Raw genomic sequence first — 22,379 nt, 5'->3', positions numbered from 1 at the left:
GGGGAAGGAGCTGCTAATTGTCTTCGGTGCCCCTCTACCTCTCCTTTCTAGTACCACCATTGCCCCGACGCCCAGATTCTGACGCACTGAGACCTCCCCTCCTGGATGGCATACTTTGTTCCAGCTTTTCCCCTCTTTTCTTCCTGAGTCAAAACCAGTTTATCTTATACTAGAACCAAAACTAAGTATAGGCAAAGTAGGCAGCTATTTAAGGCATACCACTCAAGAAGCAATCAGATATACTTTGAATATTACTTTTTCTAAACCCACATATTTTGAATGCTAGAAAATTCTATTTTACATGCCATATAGATAATAGTTTTATGGTGTTGGGTTGCAATAAAGACTCTAAACCTTTAGTTGAAGAGTAGAAATTTTCAGAGCTTATATTAGGTGACACAAATGCATCATCCTGTCTTTGTCTTATGCCCAGTGTCTCATGGCCCAGGACTCAGTCCACGACAATAGTCTTTTAGATACCAACCAGCTAAACCATCGCAGTGCCTGGTGATGTGTTAGCTATTGTGTTAACCTTCCCAGAAGGGAATGGATTTACTCCTTTACTTCAGTGAACAGATGTGTGTTCCCTCCACACATAGACCTCACGATCATGCCATATGAGGATAGGTTAAAAGCAATGGAGATAGTCAATACCTGCAGAAGAGACGATCTAGAAAGAAACATGAGAACTGTCTTCAAATATCTAGTTGTTATCATGTGGAACAAGAATTAGATTTGTCCTGGTATATTGTAGAAGAGATTCTTGTTCATGCGTGGGTTTGACTAGCTGGAAGTCCTTGACAACTCTGAGATATTCAACGAGTCTTTGTTTCTATGAAAGACCAGAATGTGTGTTGGGTTTTCTGTTTCCTTTTCTCTTTCTTTCCTTATCTCCCTTCTGTCCCCCTGCCTCTTTCTCTCCCTCCCTCCCATCCTTCCTCCCTTCCTCCATCTCTCTCTCTCTCTCTCTCTTTCTTCTTTCTTTCTTTCTTTCTTTCTTTCTTTCTTTCTTTCTTTCTTTCTTTCTTTCTTTCTTTCTTTCTTTCTTTCTTTCTTTCTTTCTTTCTTTCTTTCTTTCTTTCTTTCTTTCTTTCTTTCTTTCTTTCTTTCTTTCTTTCTTTTCTTTCTTTCTTTCTTTCTTTCTTTCTTTCTTTCTTTCTTTCTTTCTTTCTTTCTTTCTTTCTTTCTTTCTTTCTTTCTTTCTTTCTTTCTTTCTTTCTTTCTTTCTTTCTTTCTTTCTTTCTTTCTTTCTTTTTTCTTTCTTTCTTTTCTGTTTCCTGCCTGGCCTGGTTTGGTTTGCCCTTCCTTAAGAAGCCTCCAGGGGCTCATTATATTTGTTCCAAACTTTGTATAGAAACCTGGTTGACATTAACCCTACTAAAGCTCATTACTTCTGATATAAAGCAATTTTCAGGGATTACAAATATGTACCACCATTTTCAGCCCAAAATCTATTATTTTGAAAAGTTGTCTTGCTCCAATTTTGGATCAGACACTCAAGTTTTGAGGACAATGTCAAATAGGACAATCATAACTTTCCTCAAATGTTCACTTGCCAAGCCCCGAGACAGAATTTTCTGCTGAATAGATCATAGAACTACACCAACATGGAAGTCCTCTTGATATTTTTACTCTCTACAAATCATCCAAAATCAGGGCAGCTAGGTGGCACAGTGGATAGAACAACAGGCCCAGAGTCAGAAAGACTGATCTTCCTCAGTTCAAATTGGACCTCAGATACTAGTTGTGTGACCCTGAGCAAGTCACTTGAGCCTATTTGCTTTAGTTTCCTCATTTGTAAAATGAGATGGAGAAGGAAATGACAAACCATTCCAATATCTTTGCCAAAAAAACTCCATATAGGATTACAAAGAGTTAGACATGCTGAAACAACTGAACAACAATGATAAATTATCCAAAACCAATGAGTTTGTAGACTTTGTAAAACACCGAATGATTTAAGAACTCTGATCCATGTAATGGGCAACCAGCACTCCCGAGGACTGATGAAGCCTGCTACCCACCTCATGACAGAGAGGAGATAGACTCAGGGTGCAGAATGAGATTTTTGTTTTTGGATGCGGACACTGCAGAAATTTGTTTGGTTTGATTATGCACATTTATTACAAGAATGTTGTCATTTTTTAAATTAGGAGATGATGGGAGAGAAAATAAATGCATGTTAGTTGAAAATTAAAATTAAAAACATTCTTATGTTCTTATGGGCACTGCTAAGTTCTACCAATAAATTAATTGTTTTTCTTTGGCATTTCCCCCTATCAGGCTCCTGAAGAGAGGAACTACCACATTTTTTATTGCATGTTAATGGGGATGAATGAGGAGCAAAAGAAGCTACTGAGCTTGGGCACAGTCTCAGAATACAAGTACCTCACCATGGTAAGGAGCAGTGATGGTCCAGCCGTCTCTCTTCCCTTTCCTTGTCTCTGTCACCAGCATCATTCCCTTCACCTTCTTATCCAGGTTTCTAAAGGGCATAGTTAGATGGAAAGAAAACACCTCTGCTATCATTACATCAAATACAAAAGCCATTCATAAGGTGAGGGGCTCTGACTCTTTTGGGTGTCTCATGGATTAGGTATCACACAAGCTTCATTGGCGGGGGGAAGGCAACCTACAGAGCTACTCGGAGTTAGAATTGGGGTGGGACTTGGCCCCATGGTGCTAATATTTAAAGGGTGCTAACAACCTGGAGTCCTTCAGCAACTTAAAAATAACCGAGTCTGATAGCTAGTTAGCAACAATAAGATCTCGGATGGCCATTGTCTGCCATACCAACATACTAATCAACATCTCCCAGCCTGTTAGTGCCACAAGGTCTTCCCAACCTTGGCTACTGTCACCAGGAGTCTGTCCCATGTCATAAGCCTTTTCCTGTCCGGCAGTATGTGAAGTCCTGTTTCATGCTATTTGTCCCTAAGCATATTTTGTACTGATGTTCCCAAATACAGATCCCTGTCTTCTGAGACAATTATCAAGGATCCTCTCTATTCCATTCCCTACCGTTTGCATTTCTTAAATAATACCTTAAATATATATAGGGATTGGTACTCTAAAAGCATTTTCAAATACATTATATCATTGTATCCTTACAGTACCCTTGACAAAAGGACTATAGCTTCCATTTAGATTTGAGAATAAATAGCCTCAGGAAGGATAAATCTCTTTCCTGAAGCTACTCAATGAATCTCTCCTCTCCTTCCCTCTCCACCTCTCCTCTTCTCTCCTCTCTCCTCCCTTCTTCTTCTCTCCTCTCCTCTCCTCCTTCTTTCCTCTCCCCTCTACTTCTCTCCTCTCCCCTCCTCGATCCCCTCCCCATCCATTCCTCTCCTTCCCCTCTTCTCCTTTCCTCTCCCCTCTTTAAGTGCATCACCCTAAGCTCTGTTGAACTGGCACTCAGAATTCACGTGATATCCATTTCTATCTTTCTTGCTAAGTTCCTTGCAAAGCCGTTGCCTCACTGAGATGTTGGAACAAAGTCGTGTGTAAAAAAGAAGGGAGGGCTTTCTTTCTTTTTATAATGAAAGGTGTTGGATGGTTTGTCCCACTGGTTAGATGTGATACTAGTGGAGAAAGCTGAGGGAATCAAGAGGTGAGGGAATATGGGAGTTGAGGCAAACCTTGTTGATGGAGGGGAGATGGCAGGATCTCTCCCTCCCTAAGGTGAATTGAAGCAAGGGTTTGAGATAACCTCCAGAGGGAGAGAAAGGTGGCTTTCTCTCTCCTTTTCTGAAGGTATATTTAACAGACTAAACCCCTTGAGCACGAAAAGAGAGCACAAGCTGAGGGGAAGAGATGTCTATTTCCCTGTCAGCTACTTCTGAGGATGGTTTATAGTGAATCTTCCTCAATGGAGAATGTGTGGCTGTCCTAGTCTGGACCTGTCACAGGACTCAAGCTTTGAGTCTTGTCTCAAATTGCCCAACACCCCTCCTGCTGAAGAGATAGGCCAAACCCAAATGTGACTTAATCTAAGGATTTATTTGAAGGGAAGGGGAGGAACAAGGTTCAAGGAAAATGGAAGGAGGTTGCCCTATAAACTAAACCCATAGCAGCCAGGTCAAGAGGCTGGTGCCCAAGTCTACAAAACGGCTCAGCCCCTCTCCCAGCTGACTGCTCTCTTATAGTTTTCCAAGTTAATATCTCTTAACACTAAATCTTTTTCCTGGCTGTATTTTCTTTTTTGAAAATTTTATTTAGTCAATTTAGAACATTATTTCCTGGTTACAAGAATCATATTCTTTCCCTCCCTTCCCCTCCCCCCCCCCATAGCTGACACACAATTCCACTGGGTTTTACATGTGTCCTTGATCAGAACCTATTTCCATGCTGCTGATGTTTGCACTAGGATGTTCATTTAGAGTCTACATCCCCAATCATATCCCCCTCGACCCATGTATTCAAGCAGTTGTTTTTCTTCTGTGTTTCTACTCCCCCTGTGTGTCCTCTGAAGGTGGATAGTGTTCTTTCTCGTAGATCCTTCCAGGTTGTTCAGGATGCCTGCATTGTAATGGAGAAGTCCATTACACTAGATTGTACCACAGTCTTAACACTAAATCTTAACACAGGTCAGGGAAGGCTAGGAGAGACCAAAGGGACGGGAGGGCTGGGCTCAGGGTTTTGTGTGAGTCTCTTTCCAGCTCCTCCTCAGGAACAGAGATCTTGCTGGAGTGGAGGAAATAGTAGGATGGATTTCTTGGGTAACACGGCTTCAGGAGCTAAAACAGGAAATCTGGGTCCTCTCGTGGCTTATCCCTCGCCACGCAGAACTGAACTTCACAGCTCTCAGTCCTGAATCCCAAAGACCCAGGGCCATCCAGAACTCTCCTCAGCCAGCGGTTCTCCCCCACAATCCTTTGCTGTCCAAACGGTCACTGCAGCGCCTGTCAGTCAAAGCGTAGGATTCCAAAGGTCTCTCTCTTTTCCCACACCCACAGAGCGCATTGTTATCTCTCGATCAGCGTGTCCATTCAAGGACCATTTCATAGACACTCATGCCATGTCCTCATCCTTCCTAGGGGAACTGCATGTCTTGTGAGGGGCGCAATGACGTCAAGGATTATGCCTCTCTCCGTTCTGCTATGAAGGTTCTTATGTTCTCTGATTCTGAAAACTGGAACATTAGTAAATTGTTGGCATCTATTCTTCACCTGGGCAATGTGGAGTTTTCAGGTAGGTCTGGTTCTTCCAGAACCTGAGGTCAGGGACTCTCTTTTGCCTTTCTTCCTATCTCAGGCAGTTAGCAGAGTGTCTCATGCATGGTAGGCACTGAATAAATATTTATTGACTCACTTGCTGAGTCTGACCTGGTTAAGTAAGCAAGACATTCAAAGAACGATGAGAAAACAAAACAAAACAAAACAAAATTCAGGGGGGTAGTAGAGAATAACAGGCTAAGTTGAATGCAATCAGGCACTAAAACTGGCATGATAGAAAAAGGAAGTATAATATGAGGAGACAAAAGAGATCACCCCAAAGGCTGGAATGATCTGAGGACACTTCACAGAGGAGATGGAGCTCAGATTTGGGGCAGCTGGCTGGTGCCCCAGGGTTGGGTCTGGAGTCAGGAAGGTCTGAGTTCTCATTGTGCCATACTTAGTAGCTCTGGAATCCTTTAGATGATGGATGAGCTCCTTGAGGGCAGGGACTTTGATCTCTGGAAGACTCTACCCTCCAGTTAATAGAATTCCAGAGATGATTCCCATAGAATATAATCTCTTTGGAAACAGAATTGATCTGCTCTTAGCACACCTGTTAATCTTCCTGGGCAGTCCTGGGCTATGGCAGGATGTGTAACCCAGAAGTTCTCAAAATGGGGGGGTCCATGCCTGAGCCACTGAGGGTCCCCGAGACCCTTTCAGGGAGTCTGCAAAGTCAAAACTATTTTCATAATAATACTAAAATGTAATTTGCCTGTTAAAAATGTCTTTTCCAACTACATATCTACATGAACCTCATGGTTTCCATATACCTCGACCAAGACAATATATTGTACATAATAGATCAAATGCAGAAGCATTCTTCTATCAAGCCAGACATTAGAGATTTGCAAAAATAAACAAAACAATGCTATTCTTCCCACTAAATTTTTTGTTTGGGAATATATCATTATTTTTTATTAAAATGTTATTTTCATTAGCATATAATGGGGTTATTTTAATTTTTAATGAATTTAATAAGTAAATATATATTTAAAATTTATCCATTTTAATTTATAAAATGGTAAATGTTAATAGCTATAATCTACAGAAAGAAAAATTCTTTGGGATCCTCAATCATTTTAAAGAGCATAATGGGGTCCTGAAACTAAAATGTTTGAGAAATACTAGTCTAACCCTTTTCCCCATCTTCTGTTTTTCATCCTGCCAAACTCAAAATTACCCTTACCCTAGATACCAATGTTCTCGTTTTGTGCCCTGGCTGCTCAGGTTCCCTCAGACCTATCCCTCTCCAATATTCTAAAATCTTCCTACCCACTTGAAAATTCTCTCTTATTCCTTTACCTCGTTGGAAGAAAGGCATCACAAGAGAAAGGAAATGGTTAAACTAATTTACAATTAAAGTTCTGGTAGCTACTAATATCTAACTCTGCCACCCCCTCCCAGAGGCCTTTGCTTTTTAAAAGATGGCATTTGCCCTAACCCAAAGATATATATTCAACAGTGAAAGTTCAGGCTAGTGAGTGGGGAAGGTTTTTGGCTGGTGCCCTATTCCACTCAAATCTCAGAGTAAGAGGCTTTTTTCTCTAGGATGACCTTTGTCACAGATGTTTATTAATTCTGGTTTCTAGCTGCTGTTTCTGATAATCTGGACTGCTCTGATGTCATGCCAACCTCACATTTTCTGGCTGCAGTTAAGTTATTGGAGGTAAGTTCTGGCATCCTTTTTTATGAAAATGTGTCTATGATCCAGGTTTCTGGGTTGATGGATCCTCCAACCTGTATTTCTCTTTTCAGTCTGATGCTTCCCTTTCAGTCCCCTTTTTCTTATCTGTATCCACATACTGACCTACTCTGTCTTCCTGACTATTCCAGGAATAGCACCTGGTCCTTAAGTAGCAGGAACAAGCAAGAGCTTGTGACATAGACTTAATTAGAGCAAAATGGTGAAGTTGTCAAAATTTGTCATCCATGTTCTTACCACCCTGTTTTCTGTGGGCTTCTCCTTTTTTCCTGTTCATGTCTTTCACCTTCAGTCATTTCTTATGCTCATGGGGCCTCCTAGATGCCCATCTGTCCACTATGGTGCCCTTACCCATTACCCCATAAATATGTCCTAGCCCCACATTAAAATTTCTCCGTCTCCTCACTACCCCTCCAATCCCCATACACATTTCTTGGGAGGAGCTGTAGTATAGTGGTGTCATAGCAATAATAATTCTAATACTAACTAGCATCAATTATGCACTTTGCAATTATTTACCAAAAACACTTAAGCAAAACCATTTAATTATGGGACTATGACTGATAATAAAGGTCACTTTCAACCTTTGTAGTCTTCTGGTTGTTTTTTTTTTAAACCATCTCTTACATTAGAATTAATATTTTATCCCCCATTACATGTAAAATAATATAACATTCTTTTTTAATTTTTGAGTTCCAAATTCTCCTCTTCCTCCCTTCCTCAGATGGTAAGTAACCCAATATCAATTTTTCACATGCAATCATGTAAAACATTTTTCTACCTGAATCATTTTCTAGAAGAGATTGCAAACTAAAATAAGGAAAAAAAGGAGAAAGAGTGAAAGTGAAATATGGTATGTTCTGTTCTGTGTTCAGACTCCATCAGTTCTTTCTCTGAAGGCAGATGGCATTTTTCATCATGAGTCTGGGATTGTCTTGGAACACTGCATTGCTGAGAATTACAAGGTTGTTCACAGTTATTCATCCCCTGATGTTCTGTTGATGTTTGCACAGGTGAAGAACATGGAGCTTCAGAGCTGTCTGACCAATCACTACATCATCATCCGAGGGGAAGGTGTGTCTAGACCTCTGAACATCCTCCAGGCCAGTGACAGGCGAGATGCTTTTGTCAAGGTGGAAAGATTCCTATTTCTTATGAATTCTTTTATGATCCTTTCCCCACTTCCTCTACAGTTTGATATTTGGAATATTTAATCTTTTCTTCCTCTTAACATATTTTATGGCACTCTTCTTCCTCTTTTTTGTGTATCCCTCAGGTAACAGAAAGGGGCCAGAAGGGATTCAAAGCGGTCCATTTCATACATTACAATGTCTTCCCCTTGCCTTGAACTCTTCTAACTTTGACAGATCTGACTCCCACTTCATCAGAATGACTGAGAACTGTATCTGTTTTGTCTTCAAAAACATAAAATCATTTTTGCTTTAGTAGCACTATCTTGCATAGGACCTTCCCAGATAGTCCCTTGGATTTCCTTTCCTCTATATAGCAACCATCTTTATATAATTCCATCAATTTTCATATCCCAATAATATGATTAGAAATTGTCTTTTACCTTATTAAATTTCACACTGGACTTTTAATGGTATCCTTTGATGTTAACCCTCTCATACCTTATTTACAACAATATGTCATGGTGTACACGGTGCTAAAGTATTCACCCCTTCATATCAACACCTCCTTTGTGCTCTCTAGCTATTCCTTTTTTTTTTTAACATTTCTCTTTCCTTGTCATTCTCCCTTATTCCAATCCTTCTCCCTATATACTCCTCTTCTCTGTCTGGCTCTTGAGGACCTCTACAGTCTGACTGATTCAATTATCCTCCATTACTTGTAACTCTTTCTACTCTAAGTATATGAACAAATGTTTGCTTTGGTCAAACTAATATATCCCAAAGATGCTATTCTCATTCCTACATATGCCTTTGCACATACAATTTTTCCCATCTGGAATGTTCTGGGTAGAATAGTGGATAGAGTGTTGTAAATCTTTCACATCATCATTACAATATTGCTGTTTCTGTGTTCAATGTTCTCCTGGTTCTGTTCATTTTATTTTGCATCATCATATAAATCTTCCCAGGTTTTTCTGAACTCATCCTCATCATCATTTTTTTATAGCACAACAATATGTCATCACAACCATAGACCACAACTTGTTTGATCGTTCCCAAATTGATGGGTATCCCCTTAATTTCCAATTCTTTGTGACCACAAAAAAGCTGCTATAAATTTTTTTGTGCATGGGGTCCTTTTCCCTTTTCTTTGATTTCTTTGAGATATTGACCCAGGAGTGGTATTCCGGTAAAGGGCATGCAATTTTAAAGCTCTTTGGGCACAGTTCCAAATTTTTCTCCATAATGGTTGGATCATTTCACAATTCCACCAAAAGTTTATTAGTGTCTCTATTTTTCCACATCCCCTCCATCATTTGTCACTTTCCCTTTCTGTAGAGTTGTTTTAATTTGCAGAAAATTGATTCATTTTTTAAAGTACATAATATAAGCCAAGCCTTGACATTACAAATAGAAAATCAAGACAATTCCTGCTTTCCCAGGCATACATTCTAGTTGGAGGAGGTAACACATATGGAAAGGTTTAGCTAAGGGTAGATGGCAAGACCCAGGGGTCCTTAAGGTGCAAAAGCAGGACAGAGAGCCCTGTCTGGGAGTTTAGAGGGTTCAGCCACAGGGCAGATGGTAAGACCTGAGATCCTTCAACCTGCCTGAGGGATTGTGGTTGGTGACCCCATGCTGAGTGGGATGGTATGAATAGTTGTATTTATCATGTAGTCAAGGGTTGGAGAGACTCAGGTCTATCAGACATGTACACAGACACATTGCACCCATAATACCCTAGAGCACACTATTCTATACCACACACATATCCTCCCAGGATGGCATCCTTAAAAATATGGATGTATTTCTCTTTAAAAAAAATCACTCTTCATTACTTTATAGTTAAACTTCATCTATTTTGTGCACTATGCAACACAGTAAAATTCTAGTTAATAATAATTAATAATGATAGTAATTAGCATTATTCAGTTCTTTAAAGTTTGGTTGCAAAGTTATTTACATGCTATTGTACTTGATCACAGGTAATCAAGAAATACTGCTAATTAGCTAATTAAAGTTAAATCTATAACTTCATGATTTGCTGAGAGCATGTCAGGGTCCAACTTGGATGAAAGACAGATAAGAAAAAGTGGTATTATCAGTTTTATCCTTATTTTATTTCAATGCCTTTTTTGGTTCACCACCTTATTTTCAGGGAATATATGGACACCTCTTCCTATGGATAGTGAATAAGATCAATTCTGCAATCTTCAATAAACCCTCCCAAGACCCTCAGAATGTGCGCAGGTCCATTGGCCTCCTGGATATATTTGGCTTTGAAAACTTTCATACAAATAGGTATGCTGGTCCCAATTTGTTTTGAAGAACTTGAGAGAGGTGGTAAGCAGAGAAAGAAGGCAAGAAAGATCAATGACTCTTCTTTGCATTATTTTCTGAAATAACTGTAGTCTTAGAAAGATTCTGGCCAGGCCTTACCTTCCTGAATGGTCCTCTTGACACTGGGATCTGAAGCATATCAGATCTATAGTATAGCAATCAGTTCCAGACGCCATTATTTTGGGAAGAACAATTGATAAGTTAGAGTGAGTCCAGAGAAGGCCAACCAGAATGGTAAAGAGCCTTCAGGACAAGTTCAGTGAAGATCGCTTGAAGGAACTGGGGATGTTTAGCTTGGGGAAGAGAAGACTTGGTTGGGCTCATGATAGTTGTCTTCAAGTAAATGAAGGGCATGATGTAGAAGAGAGAGTAATTTTATGGGGGAAAATGGAAGTTGCAAAGAGAGAAATTTAGTGGTGATATGATCTATATGATATATATATATGTATATATATATATAATGCTTGTGATAAGTGATGCGTGTTTACATGTGTATTTGTGTATGGTATATCTTGGAGTAGAGAATATGGATGGATAGACAGTTGGATTCTTGGATAGTTGTGCAGGATGGGCCAGGAGAACTGATCTCCTTCATGATATCCTGGCAAGGACACCATGGCATGCTATAGAACAAAAAATTGGGGAAACCGCTCTATGGGAAAATCCAACATACCATCCTGAAAGACATGTGTCACTAATGATTCTGCTGGGGTTGTCCTCACAGCTTTGAGCAGCTCTGCATCAACTTTGCCAATGAGCATCTCCAACAATTCTTTGTCCGCCATGTCTTCACAATGGAGCAGGAAGAGTATCATAGAGAGAACATCACCTGGAACTATATCCACTTCAATGACAACCGGCCCATCCTAGACCTACTAGCTCTCAAACCAATGAACATTATCTCATTGCTGGATGAAGAGAGCAAATTCCCCAAGGTGAGTAAGTGCACCCTCTGTTACCATGAAATCCAGCTGCCAGTCACTTGGATTTGGGATGATTCAGCATTATCACCATCAAAAAATTTCTTTTAAGTGCTCTCTGTATGCCTAAAGTTTCAAAAGAGTCACCAAGAAATTGCAGAAAGTCATTCCTCCTCTGGAAATCATGGACTATTAATGGATTTATGCTTAAGACTCAAAAAACTATGCCAAATCTTGAGTCAGCTTAACAGTATGTGGCTCCCAGCCCAAATGTGGCTATAACTAGCACATTCAGAAGACAGTCTGGAGCAGTTGTCTGGTTAGTGTGGCATGATTGAGGTTTGGGGGACATCACCAAAGTGGCCATTTTCCCCTTTTTGCTTAGGCTTTGGGACTACCTCAGGAGGCAGTTGCTTCCCACTCCCTGGAGGTCTTCAAGCAGATGATGTATGATCCTTTGGTGGGGAGGTTGTAGAGGGATTCCCCTTCTGGTGCAGGTTAGGAATCCATACTCTCTGATTCGAGTTCTCATATTCTGGGAGGGCAATAACAACCAAAGAAGTAGACCATAAGTCAGGAAGCCTGTGTATTAGTCTGGGTCTATTACTGACTCCTTGCATGACCTCAGATCAATAGCATGATCTCCCTGGGCCCACGTTTTCTCTTCCCTGAAATGAAAAGAGTAGAGTAGATGATCTCTGTGATTTTTTAGCTCTGACATAATTCTAAATCCTCTCCCATGGAATTAATGAGTTCCAAGGTCACAATGGGTAGTATAAACGAACCCACTAAAGACTAGTTTTCATTAGCCCAATGTCCTGGTTATGTGTGCTTCTTCTAGGGCACAGATGCTACCCTGTTACAAAAAATGAACCATCTCCACAGCAACAGCAAAATATATGTGGCACCCAAGAACATTCATGACACGAAATTTGGCATTGTTCATTTTGCTGGTTTGGTTCATTATCAGGCTGAAGGTGAGTGTCATCGTAGTCTCTTTAAACTTGTAGCTGATATAGGAATTAGGAGGGAAAGAAAGGGGAGAGTAAGACTGTATATTCCTCCACTGGAACAATTAAGAATGGGAAGAATGAATAAATAAACAAGTAAATGGATGGATGGATGAAAAAGAATTAGGGGAGAGTAAGACTGTATATTCCTCCACTGGAACAATTAAGAATGGGAAGAATGAATAAATAAACAAGTAAATGGATGGATGGATGGATGAAAAAGAATTAAGTACATACTATTTTCCAGGCACTGTGCCAAGTGCTAGAAATAAAAATATAAGCAATCAAGACAGTCTCTGCCCTTAAAGAGCTTCAATTCTACTAGAGATAACACATTTATGGGAAGAGTGGCTAAGGAAGGAAATATCTAGAGAGGCACAGGAATGGTGGGTTGATCTACAGAAAAGTCCATTGACATGGTAGTATTGTAGTTATCTAGTTTCTGAGTCTAGAGCAAGAGCAAGAGGTGAACAGTGAGGGAGGACATATCCATCGAGGAAGGACTGATCAGAAGATGGCTTAAGTTCACAGCTTGGTTTGGTAAAGCGATGCCAATTAGATATAATGAGCTGGTTGAGTTTTCTGTAATTCATTTTCCAACAAAGACAGCTGGACCTAAAGCTGGAGTTCCAAGATTATCTTCATGTTATTTCAATTAGACAAACGAAGAACTTGGGCTGGTTTGAATTAATTTCAATAAGATAAGTGAAAAATGGGACAATTTATGTACATTTTCAAAAAGAAGAGGGATGGTCCCTATGACTTAGGTTGGAAAAGTGGAGGGGGGCATTCTATGTATCGTTTTAGATTGTTTCATGTGAATTTGGGCTCAAGAGAGTACTGGGTCTTCTTCTTTGTGGACTTAGCGCCGAAGCAGGACCAGGCACATAATAGTACATGTTCACTGAACTGAATTAGGATAGTGAGAAAATAGGGTAGTTTGTGCATGGTTGAAATTGGAGAAATAGGGAAATGGTCCAACAAAAGGCAAAGGGATATTAATGAAAGGAACTGGAGATGAGAACTTTATGTGGGGACATGATAACGGTGTTCAAAAGACTGTCACATGGAAGAGTGATTAGCCTTCTTCTGTTTGATATCGAAGGACAAACTTGAAGGAATGGGCAGAAGTTGCAAAAAGGCTGATTTAAACTTGGTATTAGGGGAACGTTTCTGACAATTTGTTGCTATTTAATCACTTTTCAATGTGACTGACTCTTGGTGACCCCTTTGGGGGTTTACTTTGCAAAGATACTGGAGTAGTTTGCCATTTCCTTCTCCAGCTCATTTTACAGATGAGGAAAGGGAGGCAAACAGGGTTTAGTGACATGCCCAGGGTTCCTAGTTAGTGTCTGAGATGGGATCTGAACTCACCAAGTTTAGTCTGACTCTAGGGCCAGCATTCTATACCACCTGGCTGCCCCAACAATTAGAATTGCCCACATGCAGAATAATCTTCCTTGGAGATCTAGCAGAGGTTACATAACCACTTGTCAGGCATCTTACCTTATGTTAGGATAAGGATTTCTTTCTGGTATTAATTGGAATAGATAGCTTTTGAAATTCCTTCCAGCTCTCAAGTTCTGTGGTTCAATAGCTCTACCTTCTTCCTTTCAGTAATTGCCTCCTTCATTGATAAAACACACACACTTTTGTCTTTAGACAAATTCCCCTTCTTTTTTCTCAGATTTTTCTTTTTTATGTTTTTAGATTTTCATATTTGACAGCTTCTCCAATGACCACAGCACATCCAGATTTCTTTCATTTAGGCAAGCTGTCTCTCTTGTATGAAATATAATCCTTCCTCACCTTTGCCTTGTAGAATATTTATCTTCCTTCAAGGCTTAGTTTAGTTATTATATCCTTCGTGCTGTCTCTCTCATCTCTCTAGATGCTAATGCTCTCTCTGTCTCTGTCTCTCTGTCTCTGTCTCTCCTCTGTCTCTCTCTCTCTGTCTCTGTCTCTCTGTCTCTCTGTCTCTGTCTCTGCCTCTGTCTCTGTCTCTCTCTCCCCTTCCCTCCCTTCCTCCCCCTGCCCATCACCCTTCTTCCATATATCTAAAAGGGACAAAGATTAGGGTATTGTGGGGATGGGAATGTGGGCCAGGGGAAGAGAGAATCGTTGAGTATAATCACTGGATCATAGATTTAGGGCTGAAATGAATCTTGGAGACCATTCTGTCCCACGCCCTTATTTTATAGATGAGGAAACTGAGGCTCCGAGTGATTAAGTGACGTCCCTAGGGTCACACACAGTGTGTCTGATGCAGGATTTAAGCTCCAACCTCTCTGACTCCAGGTTCAGTGTTCTATCTACCGCTCTACATCTCTAAAGTACTTCTCCATTTTTCCCAAAGAATTTTTGCATAGATTATCTTGGTCACAGTACCTCTATTGCCTTAGAAGGCAAATGGAGAAGACATCATTATCCCCTTTTTATAGATAAGCAGAGCCCCCAGAAAGTTGTGACTATCTGATGCCCCATAGCTAACTAGCAGCAGAGTTGGGACTAGGAGCAGTCCCTCCTCTACATTTTGCATCTCTCTCCTCCAGTACCCTCCAGCTTCACTTTTCCTTCCCTTTCCTCTCCGCCTGCTCCCCTCCTTGCCCTTCCCCTCTTCCCCTTTTCTTCACACCTTCCTTACCTCTCCTGACTCCTCCTCTCCCCATCTCTAGGCTCTGGGAGTTAAAGAATGGTGCCATGTCTGTTTCAGTCCATGACTGAATGGCTGATCCTAGGCCCTTTGTCATCCCTGGGTCAGGCTGGTTTCTGACCTGACTGTGAATGCTCTCTCCCTCCTCAAAGTACCCTCGTTTATGGATCTGCATTCATGTGGTCGCTGAGATGCCAAGTGCTGCTGGTTGCCTTCAACTTGGTTTAGGCCGCCTGCACAGATGGTTTTACCAGGTGTGGCTACTGTTCAACAGTCTGACCAGATAGTTAATAGATTATGGATGGAAAGGGAAGGGGAACAGAACTCTCTCTGACAGTTGGATGGATGCATTGCTCAGTTTTCCACAGAAATGCTTAAGCCTCCAAAAGACCCCTGCCCACACAGAGTCGAACCTCAAGGGGAGAATCCAATATGGTAGCATAATCCTTTGAGAGTCAGAAGACCTGGATTCAAACTCTGCCTCTTGGTGTGCAATCTTGGTTAAATCATTTAACATCCCTGGACCTCAACTTCTAGTGAAAAGAGCATTGGGTTTACAGTCAAAGGACCTGGGTTCAGATTCTGGCTCTGTCATTTATGATCTCTGTTGTGCAAGTCACTTCATCTTGCTAGGTCTCAGTTTTCTTAATCTGTAAAATGAGGGGGCCAAAGCCCTCATTCTACAGATGATCCCTTGTTGCTCTAATTGCTATGATTTACCCATATGATTGGAGAAATCAAAAGGCAGGATGTATGATCCAAATGTAACTTAAGTGACATCAAAGGGAGAAAAGTAAGCCCAAGCCTTCTCAAAAAGAAATAGAATAAGCCTTATCCTATATATCATGTATAAATGTGTATATTATGCATACATATATTTATAGATCATATATGTATTTATAGATATAAGCTTACTTGTTTTAGTTGTGTCTGATGCTTTATGACAGCATTTGGGGTTTTCTTGGCAAAGATACTGGAATGGTATTCCATTTCCTTCTCCAGCTCATTCTTCAGATAAGAAAATTGAGACAAACAGGGTAAAGTGACTTGCCCAGGGTCACATAGCTAGTAAGTTTCAGAGGCTGGATTTGAACTCGTGTCTTTCTGACTCCAGATCTGGTACTCTATCCATGGTGTCACCTAGCTGCCCCATCTAAGAGCATCTGAGGATGTTCAGAGAGGACTGCCTGCTCTGATGGAAGGCTCTGGTGTGGGCGCTTTTCAGGGCTGCTCATCCACTTCTGGTGTCACCTCTCACCCCCTCTCACTGGTGGTTCCTAGAAGCTATAATAAGCACAGCAGCTACGCTCTGCTAAAACCATCTGCAGACAGGCTAACCCCAAGTTGAGGGTAACCAATTGGCCTCAAACCCGTCAGTGACTTGGGGGTGTCTACCCCAAGCACGTGAGGACTATCCAGAATGGACATCGGCTGTGAAGGCGGCAGAAGCAGGGCCATGGAGCACTTGGAGCTCGGTCAGACTTGGAAGATGCCAAGGCCATCCACTGCCTCTCCGCCATCACCAGCCATCCTGACCTTTTGTTCTCTCACTGGCCTTGGATGAGGCCAGTGAGGGAAGCGGTGCAGCTGTGCCTCATTTAAATCCAATGCATTCTAGAATCAAGACCTCCCCCCATGATGCCTCTGATCCCCTTCAAAAACAAAGGACAAACAACAATGTCTATGCAGATGAATATACGTGCATTATAAATATATGTATTTCTATTATATACATAGGGGGTTTGCTTTTTTAATTTTTAGCACCATCTAGCACTTCCCAGACTGCCTGTAATGTTGATGGGGAGACGCTTCTATTTCCCACTTCACGCTATCTCTGATCCTTCTGTCTCTCTCCCCCTGCTTCCTACCTTCTAAGTGTACCCTTCCTGGGAACTCCAGGAACCTTGCCCCTCATCGTTCTCCTAACCCATCGCCATCAAAGTCTTTACCTCCTGGCTAACCAGCCTAACTGTGTGCTGTCCTCAGCCCTGGGCTGACTGTACTGTCCAGCTCATCTGCCCCACTTGACTCGGTTATCTCCTCTCAACTGAGCTCTTGCTGCCAAGCAGAAGCACCCCTTTTATTCTCTAATTGATGCTTAATCCCACAGTGGCTATTCCAACCCTTCTTCCTTTCTCCTCATGCCCCCTTAGATTACTCTCTCCCTATTCCCTCTTAGCAAAGGGCATCGTGTCCTGCTTTCTTGACAGAATTCAGGCCATGTAGGCTTGAGCTCCCTGCTCTCTCTCTTTACTCCCCACCTCCAATCCCTTCTCCCTGGTCTGTTGTTCTGTCCTTTGTCCCAAGCCTGTCTTTCTGCCAAGGCCATTCATTCCTTCGACTGGTACCCTTAATTCTCGTATACTCCCTGTCTTCTCCTGCAATTTATTCCCTCAATCACGTATCTTTATATATGTTGTTCAATCATGTCTGACTTTCTCACCCCATTTAGGTAAAAAACAAAACTATTACCTTCCTTCTTAGAATCAATACTGTGTATTGGTTCCAAGGCAGAAGATCAGTAAGAGCTAGGCGATGGGGGGTTAAGTGACTTGCTAAGAGTCTGAGGACTCTTAGGAAGTGTCTGAGTCTAAATTTGAACCCAATACTTCCTATTGCCAGACCTGGTTCTCAATCCATTGAGCCACCTAGCTGCCTTCCTCTTTTTATTGTTTTATATTATAGGGCAGGAAAGGTTAAAACTAGGCAATTGAAGTTAAGTGACTTGCCCAGAGTCATAGAGCTAGGAAGTGTCTGAGGCTAGATTTGAACCTAGGACCTCCCATCTTTAGGCCTGGCTCTCTATCCACTGAGCCACCCAGATGTCCACAATTCAGGGTTTTCTTGGCAATGATACTAGAGTGGTTTGCCATTTCCTTCTCCAGCTCCAGCTCATTTTTACAGAGAAGAAATTGAAGCAAACAGGGTCATATAGCTAGTAAGTCTGATTCTGAGGTCAGATTTGAACTCGTGAAGATGAGTCTTCCTGTTTCCAAGCTCAGTGTTCCATACACCGTACAACGTAACTACCATCTTTACAGATACATGTATGTTGTAATAGATGCTATTTGCCCTCGCCGGCTTCCTGTGTCCTTATTACCGTATATACTCTTGTAATAGCGTCTATTACAATGCACATGGCTATAATCTTTCCCTTTCTCTCTGTCTCTCTTTAGATCTCTCTCTGCCTCGTTCTTCCTCATCCCTCTCGCTGTCTCTCTCTGCCTCATTCTCTCTCCCTTTCTGTTTCTCTCCGTCACTCTCTCCCTCTGCACGTATCTCTTTTTGTCTCCTTACTTCTGTCTCTCGCCTTTTCTCAATGCCGCCACCACCACCACCACCACCACCACCACCACCACCAAATCATCATCCTTTTATTCTGCTCGGTAGAACGACTAGGGCATAGACTCACACCTCTAAGGAATTTGTGAATCATTTATTTTGTGAATGCTTGTGTTCGAGCGATGAATGATGTCCGATTTTCGGAAGCCAATGAGTGTGATGGCATTTTGGTAAAGTGTTAGAGAAAAGGTATTAAAAGCTGTGGGAAATAGGGGAAACTGATGAATAGGTTGCCTCCCCCTTCCTCCTTTTCTCTTCGTTTGACCCTATGGCTTGCTCTCCCGCCAGGTTTCTTGGAGAAGAATCGTGATGTTCTGAGCACTGATATTATCAAGCTGATATACTCATCTAAAAATAATTTCCTGAGACAAATTTTCCAGCTGGAACTATCTGAGACCAAGCTAGGCCGTGGGACCATCCGTCAGGCGACGTTCCCAGACACCCTCTCTAAGGTAAGTCTGCTGTTTGCCCAAGAGCTAAGATCCCCTTTGACTAGGAGCCCGACTCTCGGAGCGGGTCTAAAGGGTGTTGGGAGGAGAAGCTGGCCCCGACGACACGAGCTCCGGACCTCTCTGGATCACTAGTCCCAACCGGACATGCTCAGACACTTTCACACTTCAGGAAGTTACTCCTGGGTATCAGCGTCCCATGTTTCCTCACTTCTCTTGGCACAAAGGATGAGAGAGAGACAGAGGAACAGAACCAGGGAGAGGTGGAGAGAGTTTCTCCTACTGGTAGAGAAAGGAAAGCCCTAAGGTAAGGTAGTCCACACTAGATTGAGAGTCAGGAAGACTTGAATTCAGGTTCTGGCTCAGACACACAATAATTGTGTAACTTTGGGCAAGTCACTTAATCGCTTTCTTCCTCAGTTTTCCCGTCTGTAAAAGGGGGATAATTATAGAATTGTTAGGAGATCATATTTGTAAAGTGCTTTGCCATCTTTAAAGTAACATACAAATTCCAGCTGTTGTTTTTATCACCGCCGCATTAGGAAGCGACAAATCTGAACCCTGGTCCTCATACCACGAACATGCAAGTCACACAGGCCCCCTGAGCCTCTGGTTTGCAATCTAGACTTATTCTTCCCAGCAATTGTGAGACCCGGACAAGGTCATGTATTTGAATGCAAAAGAGTGTTAAAGCTCCATGCGTGTGTAAAGGCATATCATTTCTGTGGCTGTGGAGGTGGGAGTATACGCCACGGGTCCATGTTTCTACATGTCTGTTTTTGGCTCATGTGAGTGTGTAAATATAACCGGGCCTGGGCTTGTCCGGGGACATGGATCTCCAGGGGTCTGCATTGTAGCTGTCAGTCCTTCCACCCTACTGGCTCCCCGCCCCCCCCCCCCCCCCCCCCATACCAGGCCTCCAGAAGTCCCACAGGTGTCTTAGGTAATCACAGCCTCAGTTGCTTCCAAATGAACACAGTTGTTTGCAGTCAAGAGAACATTGCCTGATAGAAAAGCTTCAGTGTCTGAAAAGCGAAGGACCCTGGGGAAGAGATGAGCAGGGGATTTCTGTTGGTAAAGCTGAGGAGTGTCAGGGAAAGGTCTCATTCTGCCCCCAGGACTTTTAAATGGGACAAGCTGACAAATTGAGATGGGGGGTGGGGGGGGAGACACACACACACACAGAAAGAGACAGAGACAGAGAGAGACAGGGAGAGACAGAAACAGAGAGAGAGAGAGAGAGAGAGAGAGAGAGAGAGAGAGAGAGAGAGAGAGAGAGAGAGAGAGAGAGAGAGAGAGAGAGAGAGAGAGAGAGAAACACACACAAAAAGAGACAGACAGAGAGAGACAGAGACAGAAACAGAGAGAGAGACAGAAAGAGAGAGACAGAGAGAATAAGAGAGAGACAGAGAGAGAGAGAAGGAGAGAGAGAGAGAAGGAGAGAGACAGACAGAGAGACAGACAGAGAGACAGAGAGACAAAGAGAGACAGAGACAGAGAGAGACACACACAGAAAGAGACAGAGACAGAGAGAGACAGGGAGAGACAGAAACAGAGAGAGAGAGAATGAGAGAGAGAGAGAGAGAGAGAGAGAGAGAGAGATAGAGAGAGAGAGAGAGAGAGAGAGAGGGAGAGAAATTTGTGGATCTCAGGTCGAGACTCCCACATAGGGCCTCCTGTGGCCCTGGGCCTGGCCTCGATGCCACGGGTCCTTTCCCTGCCTTCTGCAGGATAGAAGCAGCCAGCGCTCCTACACCAGCCATGAGATTCCTATTGTGTCTGACAGCTGTTTAGGCATATGTGGCTGGAAGATGCCAAGGTCAGGTATCATTATTTCCCAGATGGTATGAACTGGGCTAAGAAGAGAAACACTTGCCCAAACCGGCTCCTATGTGAGATGAAAATTGATCCGGGATTGGGCAGTTGTCTCGTCCATCTTCCTGCTTTTACACAGAACTGGTCTCAAGTCATTTGGGAGGGTTAGACTCTATCCAAGGTGTGCTGTATATGGTGTAGCCCCAAAGCACACGAGATTTGGAAAGTTGGGTGGGTTTTGAATCCCTCCCCTGCTGCCCATCATCTGTTAGCCAGAGGATAAGTCTAAATCTGGCTTCAGTTTGGGATTTCGTATGAGGATATGTAAAATGAAAAGGTTGGACTAAAAACCTTTTTTAGTCCTAGATCATCAAAAAGTAAAAAAATAAAACTTTCAGGAAGGATAAATTTCTCACCTGGCTTTCTGTAGGTGCTTGGAATTGTACATTTAGAACTGGAAGGACCTTAGCGAGGGCATCTTATTCAACCATCTCATTTTACAGATGAGAAAACTGAAGCCAGTAAGCTTAAATGATTGCCTGAGGTCATGGCAGGGAGAACTTGAACCCAGGTCCTCTGACTCCAAATCTAGTTCTCTGCCTCCTGTTGGCAAACTTAGCTTCTCCTCCCCGAAGCTGAAGTCCTTTTCATTTGGTTTTATTCTCAGTAGTTTTTCGTGTCATCAGTCTTTCTAGAGCAAGTATCTATAAAGTGACACTTTCTTCTGGAGGATGTTAATAAACCACGTGTTCACCACTAGAGCTATAACAGGAATTTTTTTTTTCCCATCAAGCAAACACAACTGAATTGGAGTCCTAAAAGACAGTCTGACATAGGGGCCCTCTTTTAGGAGAAAGGCGTGTTCAAACATGTCACCCCTTGGGCAATCCTAGGATAGAATCTGGGGGAGAAGGCATTTTGGGGCGAAGAGGAATCTGCCAATGCAATTAAGATCTATGACTTTCAGGCATTTAACCTCAATTTCTTCAAATGTAAAATAGAGTAGTGTGGGGAATGGTAGATGGCCTCTAAGGCAGATCTAAATTGAGCTGCCTGAGCTTTCCCTTACTCTGCTATTTGGCCTTAGATGTGCAAGCTGTGACTGTTACTCCTATCAAAAAGGTGGCTGGGACAAGCTACCCTGGGGAACCCCATAAACCTGCCGTGCACGCAAAGGCACTGGCCCCATTTTAAGGGAGCCACAAGAGGGCACTATTGACTCGCTGTGAGAACAAAGGATTCAGCCTGGCTCCAGAAAATAGCTGCCAGAAATCCTGTCTGTTGAAGTCAGGCAGCAACATGGTGAACTGGGATGTTGTCTTCAGCACAGCTCACTTGCTGGGTTTTTGTTTGTTTGCCTGTAAGTCCCTTTTCAGTAACTTCTTCCATCACAGGCACCCAGTATTCTTGCACTTTCTTCACAGAAAGAAAAGGTTTGATAAACTTATTATTCAATATTTAAATATTAGTAATAAAACTAAAATTAAAAATTAGTAATGAAAACAGTAATCTCTGTAATTGTGCTCACATCACAAATTCTATATTTCTAAAACTGAACTCGTTATCTTCTCCCAATCTTCTATAATCCACCTTTCCTTCCTTCCTTCCTTCCTTCCTTCCTTCCTTCCTTCCTTCCTTCCTTCCTTCCTTCCTTCCTTCCTTCCTTCCTTCCTTCCTTCCTTCCTTCCTTCTTCATCTCCTCATATTCAGTCAATGGCCAAATAGCTTCAGTTTTATCTCTACAAAGTCTCTTACCCATTTCCCCTTTCCCTTACTCTCGTGACCACTGCCTTCTT

At 42.2% G+C, this 22,379-nt stretch overlaps 1 protein-coding gene across 1 annotated transcript in view; it reads left to right on the top strand.

The window, feature by feature from the left end:
- MYO7B (myosin VIIB) overlaps positions 1-22,379 on the top strand; it is a 145,314-nt gene that overhangs the window by 36,190 nt on the left and 86,745 nt on the right. Inside the window, exons 8-15 of the mRNA XM_056793701.1 lie at positions 2,284-2,397; positions 5,037-5,190; positions 6,809-6,885; positions 7,935-8,054; positions 10,213-10,355; positions 11,119-11,329; positions 12,156-12,291; positions 18,608-18,771. Coding sequence (XP_056649679.1) covers positions 2,284-2,397; positions 5,037-5,190; positions 6,809-6,885; positions 7,935-8,054; positions 10,213-10,355; positions 11,119-11,329; positions 12,156-12,291; positions 18,608-18,771 — 1,119 coding nt within the window. The remainder of the gene's footprint in view (positions 1-2,283; positions 2,398-5,036; positions 5,191-6,808; positions 6,886-7,934; positions 8,055-10,212; positions 10,356-11,118; positions 11,330-12,155; positions 12,292-18,607; positions 18,772-22,379) is intronic.

This window comes from Monodelphis domestica, chromosome 4 (genome assembly GCF_027887165.1).
Source record: "Monodelphis domestica isolate mMonDom1 chromosome 4, mMonDom1.pri, whole genome shotgun sequence".
NCBI lineage: Eukaryota > Metazoa > Chordata > Mammalia > Didelphimorphia > Didelphidae > Monodelphis > Monodelphis domestica.
The sequence above is the reverse complement of the archived record's forward strand: the minus strand, read 5'-3'. Positions and strand labels throughout refer to the sequence as shown.